General features: G+C 36.0%; 1 protein-coding gene across 1 annotated transcript; it reads left to right on the top strand.

Moving 5' to 3' along the window:
* The first annotated feature begins 26 nt into the window (after window positions 1–26).
* LOC126808408 (DNA-directed RNA polymerase II subunit RPB4) lies at window positions 27–4,252 on the top strand. The gene is made up of 2 exons (XM_050533106.1): window positions 27–306; window positions 3,707–4,252. The coding sequence occupies exons 1-2, from the start codon at window positions 136–138 to the stop codon at window positions 3,956–3,958; spliced, it is 423 nt and encodes a 140-aa protein (XP_050389063.1). The 5' UTR covers window positions 27–135; the 3' UTR covers window positions 3,959–4,252.
* The last annotated feature ends 5,020 nt before the right edge of the window (window positions 4,253–9,272 follow it).

Genomic DNA, 9,272 nt, shown 5'->3' with positions numbered 1-9,272 from the left:
AGTTCGGACAGGTGCGCTTTGGGCTAAAGCCAGTTCCGTTAAGTGGCGCTGCCGGTAGTTTTCTAGAAATTAGAGGGATGAAATTTGACAAGTGGTTATAAGTTATAAATATCTTAAACTTTAAATCAAAATATAATGGCCACGGCTGCTCATATGAACGAAGTTCAAGAGGAAGATGCCTCTGAGCTTGTTTTCCCAAAAGAATTCGAAAACGCTGAAACGCTATTGATATCTGAGGTTCAGATGTTATTAGAACATAGGAAACAACAAAATGAAAGTGCAGAAGACGAACAAGAGTTGTCTGAGGTAATTTCTTGCATATTCAGCATTATCAAAGCATTTGTAATTTTACATTGCCGACATGTTATCAATTATAAATTGTTCCTATTATTATTAATTTTCCAGTTACCATTGCTAATTTGAGAGAGCACTAGCTACGAGAACGCAGCTAAAAGCGTTGAGATACTGATGCGCTTGTTTGTCGCTACGAGTTGATGCCTTGGCTTGAGGTACATCTGGCAAACTTAATTTCATTATATTATTACACGTTACATCTTAAAAATAAGTTAATTTTATACTATAAGAACTTATCAAACATACACAGTCAGATTAATAGAACACAATTTTTATGGGAAACAATCACTGGTTTATTCTAAAAGCACGACGTTTGGACAAGTATCCTCTTATCGTTATCAAGCACAATGACATTTCATAAACTTCAGATGAATATATGAGTATCAAATTCACCATTGAGACCGAGATAGATGACACTCTACCATTTTTAGATGTACAAGTTGTTAAGGTAAATAATCAATTAAAAACCAAAATATATCAAAAACCAACTCACACTGATCAGTACATTAATTTCAACTCAAGCCACCCCCACTACATCAAAAAAGCTCTGATATCCACCCTAGCACGAAGAGCCATTAGCATTTGTGAACCTGAATACCTGCAGGGAGAATTGGAACATCTACGCCATGTATTTTGCAACTTGAACCATTACCCTCCATCACTAGTCAATAAGCAAATTAATGAAATATCCAAAAACATCAACAGAAGTCAACAAAAAACACCAAAAGAGATGATTAGAGTAACCTTGCCATTTCACGGCAACCTAACATATCAAGTTAGTGAGTAATTTACTTAAGAAGTACAACATCGACACTACTTTCTCTGTTCCCACAACCTTGAAACAGATACTTAATGCTAATGGCAAACAAAAACCAACCCTACCTGTTCAGCCTAAAGGAGTTGTATACAAAGTGAATTGTTCGTGTGATTTTTCATATATTGGCGAAACTAAACGTCCACTTGATAAGCGAATATCAGAACACCGGTCCAAAACTGCCACCAACAACTCGGCCGTAGCGGAGCACTTACAGAACCACCCGCAGCACAAAGTCGATTGGAATGGGGTGCAGATATTAACAACCAACCAACTGAATAGAAAAACAAGGAAAATCCTAGAAGCGATTAACATTAGGCGCTATTCACCCCAACTAAACAGGGACGCGGGGCTGCATATTTCAAGGGCATACGATCAGGTCATCAAAATGAACAATTCAACTTAAGTTACAACCCATTAATCACAAACTTTAACTGTTTAGTTAGTCTGAGAGAATTGGCAGTGTGTACTTGCTTTCTTACTATTAGTATGTATGTATTAGTAAGTTAAATGGTCCCCCCTCTCCCCCCTTTATCACCCCATTTATTACAATATGTTTCCAACCTATGGCCTTTTCTGGACTGTTTAATTTATTAGGCTATTAACTTCATTTGTCATTTCTTTTTGAGCGTTCACATACTATTAGTATGTATGTAATAGTAAGTTAAATGGTCCCCCCCCCCCCCCTTTATCACCCCATTTATTACAATATGTTTCCAACCTATGGCTTTTTCTGGACTGTTTAACTTATTTGGCTATTAACTTCATTTGTCATTCCTTTTTTGAGCTTTCACACTCTTAATTTTTTCATTGTCATAACCACTTGCTCATCTACCATACATATTATCACCTATCTTGTTTATTTAGCCTTCTGTTAATGGACTATGCAATGCCTACATTAATTTATTATAAGTGTTATCCATATCTTAGTAAATGGTTTCATCCCTATTACCTCATTGAAACAACATAACAGCATCCAACGGCTCCCTTTGATGGTCTTCATAATTAGCTAAATGTTTTCCATTTGTTGTTGATTGTCTAATTAACTACCCTACTTATCTTATGTCTAATTTGTTTAATCCTTTATCTTTATTGTTATTGTTATTTTATCTTATTATATGGTTTCACTATGTCCACTCTTATATATTCATCTGAAGTTAATGAAATGTCATTGTGCTTGATAACGATAAGAGGATACTTGTCGAAACGTCGTGCTTTTAGAATAAACCAGTGATTGTTTCCCATAAAAATTGTGTTCTATTAATGTGTTTTCCAATCGCTAAATGCCACTTAAAGATTATATACACAGTCAGCAGGGGTTTCATTAAGAGGCAGTGGCGGGCGAAATTCCCCGCCTACTTCGCTCCTTACACCGGCTATATTACATGTAAATGTACTGGTAGTACAGCGTTTCACTACATAATGTAGAACGCGTAGCCAGTGTGTTTACATGTACAAACTGCACACCCAATGATAAACACAATAATGTCACGGTCTGTAGTCAAGTTAAAAGGTACATTGTACGTGATAATCAAGAAACAGGCAGTATTCTGTATCACCTTTAAAAATAGAGTTACCGGTGTAGTTTAATATTGTGCCTTCCCTTTTTTTCACGCACTCTACTCGAAATCTTAACCATCAATTACATTTATACCCAATATAAAAAAAAGTTGTGAGGCTTATCTCTTTATAAGCTTACCTTACTATTTGACATACTTTCTTTCGAAAACTGTCATTATACCAGCTAGTTTTCACGCATTATGTATCGGTAAACTGACATGGAATAAAATACATAGCAACTAGCTGACCCTACACATATATGGTGGCGCTGGCTGTTAAACTGCAAAGAATGATCATTTCTTATCACAGTCAATTGATTCTCGGCTGATTTGGATATTTGTCAAGTTATGTTTATTATTTGTCAGTGAAAATAACAAAGCTACCTGACACGAAAGTATTTTTCTAGATGATCGGAAATTGCATTTTACACAACATTTTTAACAAGAAAAAAATGTAGTTTAAACAATGTATTGATTTGATGTACCGGTATAGCTACATTGTACATTTAAAAAGAGGTTGATAAAGAGATCGTTGATTGTGAGATCAATCCATTTTCCTCGACTGCACCACAAGCGTCTTTTGACCCTGTGATGTCAGAATTTGATTGACAATCAGTTTTGATGTTTTCAAGTCGGTATTTCGAAATAAAACTTTGTCCTCGCTGCGAATGTATGCACGCCAAGAACTCACCACAACAGACAATATCATTGGCTTATCCCCCACATTAACCAGAACGCAAGTTATATAACTACTCTTCCAGATCATAGTGTAGTAAACACTAATAAAAATAAATTTTGAAGTATAAAAAATGAAACGAAATAGGATCTGTGTTTTAATCAGATTGTTGTGATATCACCAGACGTGAAAGACATGGATGTTAACCCCTAGTAGTAACCAGTTATATTTTCTTTAAAATTACCATACACAATATAAAGTTTTCGATTTTCTTATACAGCATAATTTTCATTGTTTTTACAGGTGTTTATGAAGACATTAAATTCTTGTCAGAGATTCAGTAAATTCAAAAATCGAGAAACTATAGCAGCAGTGAGAAGTTTATTGATGCAGAAAAAACTACATAAATTTGAGTTAGCAGCTTTGGCTAATCTTTGTCCAGAGTCTGCAGATGAAGCAAAGTCTTTAATTCCTTCTTTAGAAGGAAGATTTGAAGATGATGAATTAACTTTGATATTAGAAGACATAAAAACAAAACGCAGTTTTCAATATTGAGTTTTATATACTTATATAAAATCATAATTTTATCATTTTCATTCACCAAGTGTGTGGCACCTGGTATATTTCTGTTTCATTAAACAGACCTCACTGCAACTTGGAGTTTATTTAGTCATATAATGACAGAGGTGTACACTAGTTCATACTTTGTATGACTATGTTCTGGTCATTGATTAGATTAAGGACCAAAAAATGATCTATACATTACATGTCATGTTTTAGCCATCCTCATACATCCTTCTCCAGCATGTATATTGTCAATAAATGTATTATGCATTGAAAACATTAGAATAGTTGCCATTATTTTTGTTATTTAAAAGGTGTATTTGGCTACATATATTTAATACCCCAATCAGACTGGGGTGGCGTCCTTACTGCGCTGCTACAGCGACGGAAAATGGTCTCAGAGCACGTCAAGATCGTCTTAAAAGTGGTAAAAGCGAGGTGGAAATGCCAGATATCGTACTGTGGTCTCCATGATCACAAATGATCGCTGAGTCACGGCGCTTCTTTTGAGCATGTGCAAAACAAACGCCAAGGCTTTGCCATCTTACCTGGAAAGCTGTGAGAACGCGGCCTTTTCCAGCCCCAGGTTTGTACATTTTTGGGACATTTTCTGGTGTTGTGTTCAGGTTTCTCAGCAACCTTGTGCATTTCTTGGTCGCTGTATTGTCGCAGCAGCGCAGTAAGGACTCCACCCCAATCTGACGGGGGCATTAGTAAACAGAAAAATACAAAGATTGAGAATGATAGAAAAGCATGAAGTCCCTGTTGACAACTTCATGATTCATATACTGTACTGTATCTTCTGTATAGATTGAATCTATATTATAAATTGAATCATTTGGTAATTGAAGAGCCACTGTGTTTTTTAGGCCAATAATTGGGTTACTACTACTACTGTCTGAACCATCGTAAATTTTAAAGGGATTTCTTCAATTATGAACAAGCTACTAACAGTGGTTATTATAAACTTAACTCTGTGTTTGAAATCAACTCCCGTTCAATAAAATCCATTGCACAACTAAATATCCCAAAGAATAAAAAAGTTCTCTCTTGAAAAATTGAAATCCCACAAAATTTATATGGAAGTTTGAGTTGATTTCAAACATACAGGTAAGTTTTTAATAACCAAAGTTAAGTAGTTTGTTCATAATCTAAGAACTCCATTAAAATTTACCATGGTTCAGACAGTAGACAAGTTTTGATAAGGGCGCTGTCTGCACGCCAGTCAAGTAAGATTTACAATGTTTTAAAAATATGGGTTGCTTAAATGGAGTGGTCTCCCTTGGACTTCTACAAAACTGTCTAATTTCGTGTGAAGTGGAAATGGGCTGGTAGGAGACACTCCAACCATAGAACTAAATATTTATGCTCCAGACCATTAGGCCACCACAACACGGCCCCTCATTGCACCTTTAGATATAAGAGGATACCACACAGATGCATTGTTCTTTTGAACCGATTTGAAATGATATCCAAGGTGTTTTTCTTTACCACACCAGTTCACCATTACATTGGCTTCCGATGCCTTTTAGAATTAAATTTAAGTTACTTCTAATGTATTTCAAATGTCTCGGCGGTGACGCCCCGAGCTATTTGTGCGATCTAATTTCACGGCGAAAGTTAGTGCCGACGTTCACGCAGTAAGAGTAATTAATATATTTGTAGTTAGCAGTCCTTGTTTCTTTAACGTCTGCTTCCGCAAAAGTGATATCACAGACAAGACATAGGAGAGCCAAAACTTCCTCCTGTATTTTTAGAATATGATTTTACAATCATCCCATGATGACAATACCCCAAGTGTGCATGTCAGCCACCGTCCAGTCGTCGGTCCGATATAATAGTAATAAGCTTTAACAAAGCTTCTCTGTCCGATCACATTATTTATTGGTTAGACTGGTAACATACAGTGCTCAAATTTAAACAAACCCATGAGAGAGACGCTATTTCATAATAAAAATGAATAAATCTTCATGCTTTTGGCTATTTATGCTAAAGTATACATTTCGTGGATCGATAGGTGTTTCCTTAGACTGCTGTCATAGACACCACCTTTATTTCAAAATACTGCCAAAACGGCTATTACCTTACTACTGCATACAATTTTGTTTCATACAATTCATTTTATTTAAGAAACGGCTAATCCTTCAACCACCACTTATAGAAGTTGATTCACAATATATCAAAAAATGCTACCCTGTCTGTTTCTATGACGTACGCGATAGGACTGGCATTGTACTAGTAACCTTAAGAATAGAGTTATAATAATCTCAGACATTGCCTATACATAGACGGCAAACCAGGTGCTAATAGATTGTATAACCATGAAAAATGTCATTCATTCAGCAAAAGTGTACCAAAATACTTTGAAAACAGATGGTAAGATTTAGAAGTTAACTAAAAGAATTCAACAGTCAACCAAGATGAGTATTTTGGGGGGCTTATTTATACCCGTGAACTATATTTTAAAATCGAATAAATTTTCACGATTTATCACCTCCAACCATGGGCGTGGATTTAGGGCCCCCTTAGAATCGGAAGGGGGGGGGGGGCGAATTCGCCAGGACAGATCTTCAGGTTTATATCCACACGAATGTCCCGTTCCGAAGGCTATCTAACCACTGCCTTGGGTCTCGCCACAGTAATTCATCTTCACGATATCTTCCTCCTTAATTGTAGCCAATTTTACTATATCATCATATTACCCCTAGTTACAGCTTTCATCGAAATAACACTGGTAAACTGTTCGTAATTATTATTTTGGTTTGGTAATGAAAGGTTCCAGGGTTCGCCCCCCCCCCCCCAATAGTTCTGACAAATCCACGCCCTTGCCACCAACAGATCATGAATCTCTAAACACTAATGCCAAGTCCGAGGAGAACAACACAACAATTTTATCTGATTATATTGTTCAAAATGCAATTGATGTTTGTGGAATAATTGAAAGTGGCTGAATAATGACTGTTCGGATTCATCGACAATTGCAGCTTTAGTAGCCGATGGATATTCTATACTATATTGCCCTCGGAGGTTCACGTGGAAGAGGTGTAGCACTTATATTTAAGTCATCTATTAAATGTAAGAAAGTCCGTCATGAAAGAGGGTGGGATGGCCAAATTGTTAGCACGTGCGTGCTGTATTATGAGGTCTGTCATCGAGTCAACTGACGCGGTTTCGATTCCCCGGTTGTACATGACAAGGAGTTGGGTCGCCTGTCCAACCTCGTGGGTTTTCTCCGGGTTCACCGGTTTCCTCCCACTGTTAAAGACCCCTATTGAAATAAAATTGAACCATGTTAGTCCCGAAATGACCTAGTTTGTGTCGAGTAGATGTCCCCCTCTCTCCCCCTCTCTCTCTCTCTCTCAAGGAAACTAGGATTATTACAATTTATCGCCCACCCAATAACAAATTGTGTCAAAAATTTATGGAAGAATTTAAATTTTTTCTGGACCAGCTGCAAAGTGTAGCTGCAATATTATACACACTTTGCGCAAGTAAAAATAGCTTAAACATACGTTATGTAAGAGCTAAACCTGCCTATTGCAGGTCTTTCTTTAGGCCTGAAATGTTTTCTAAATTATTAATTAACCTATCCAGGCCATAATCAACCCTTGATGGCATCGGATTTCTCCGATATTAAATAGATTAGAACAGTTCAGCCATATTTTGATTTAAGCTAAAAATGGATGAGCGAACAACCAGTACGCTGGTTGAAATTATTGCACACCTCTTGTCAGACCTTCAGAGGCTAATATTTTCGCTCGCAATAGAGTAATTTAAATGAAAGTTTTAAATTATTCATTTTACATTATCTATTTTCGAACTATTATAGCAAGAATGGCTAGCTCTTTATATAAATCTTACATAATGTATCTTTAAATTGCAAAATTTTCAACGTCATCACAGTTTGCATGGAAATAAGCAATTATGTTACAAATAGTGAAGAATGGAACACTGAATTCTCAATCTTATCTTACCGAACAGTTTTTGTATACTTTTGAGGTGACGCGAAATCGCGTGCGTTTTCTAATTCTGGTTCGGTGGCCATTTTAAACGGGACAGAAATATCGCGTAGACGCTTTATTTGATTAAATTTATGAATTTATGTTAAGTTTCACCTTTAATTCAATGGGAATTGGTTTATTATATGTAGTACAATTAGGTCAGTTTAATTGGAATTAAAGGAGTCCTTAGAATGACACCCACTATTGTGGCTGAAACAAGACGGAAGCCAATCAGTAGTGGAACCATTTCTAGACTAAGTGTTGTACTATTATTACGGGTGGGGGGGGGGGTCATGTTGATAATTACATTTACTCTACCGCAGTTGATTTTTGTGAAATGTTGAATAACAGATCTTTCGCACAACATGTGTCTTCTTCAACTTATAATGGTGGACATATTCTCTATCTGGTAGCCTAAATAGAAAATCTCCTACGAGTCTTTTTTGATATAAAAAATATCAACACAAGTCGATAAAGTAAAACAAATGAGGCCCTGCTGAGGTTTTCTTATTTACTTTATCGATGAGTAAATTATGAAATTTATTACACAAGCGATATCTACTGTAGAATGTATTATTGGGTGATAATAACTAATCCACGTGATCGTAAACTGAATAATCTCGGTGTCTCGGACAAATTAATATCCTATCATTCCCCGGCAAGTTTTGATCTTAAAATCAAGAAACCACAACTGACAAGAAAGGTTGTAACATAGAGGGTTTAAACACTTGAAGCGGAAATGGTTGACTTAGATTTCAATGGGATTCAACGTAGTGAAGATACAAGAGAAATCAACCCAGTGTCACTCTAAGCTTGCTCAAATTTTGGACTCACTTGTGCCTCTAAAATATTTACTGTTCGTCCCAACACGCAGCCAAAAGGGGCCGTGATAAAGTTGAACATCTGTGGCGAAAAACAAATCTACATATCCATAAACATATTTATAAATGTTTAATATAAACTAACAGAAGACGATAAAATTAAATTTTATCTGATATAGAAAATGATGAAAACAGACAAAAGAAACGTGTATAAAGTTGTGAATTCACTATTGGATCATAATGCTGAGCGGACTATTCTCCCGGACACTGATAAAGACACTAAACTCGCGAATTTATTCTCGGATTACTTTCATATACAGAAAATACGAATCGAACTTGGTGTTTAAAATTAAATAACGCTACTGGCTTTAACGCTCATAAGTTTGATAAGTTCGAAAATTCTGTTTATTTAGAACAGTTTAACTTGGTTAGTGAATCTTTTGTTTTAAACCTAATAAAATTTTCTGCTCCTAAATCTTGTGC

The sequence above is a fragment of the Patella vulgata genome, chromosome 1 (assembly GCF_932274485.2).
Source record: "Patella vulgata chromosome 1, xgPatVulg1.2, whole genome shotgun sequence".
NCBI lineage: Eukaryota > Metazoa > Mollusca > Gastropoda > Patellidae > Patella > Patella vulgata.
The sequence above is the reverse complement of the archived record's forward strand: the minus strand, read 5'-3'. Positions and strand labels throughout refer to the sequence as shown.

Coding starts and splice junctions, on each gene's coding strand:
- LOC126808408 (XM_050533106.1), top strand. CDS start 136: ATGGCCACGGCTGCTCATATGAACGAAGTTCAAGAGGAAGATGCCTCT. Junction 307..3,706: donor ACGAACAAGAGTTGTCTGAG/GTAATTTCTTGC, acceptor TTGTTTTTACAG/GTGTTTATGAAGACATTAAA.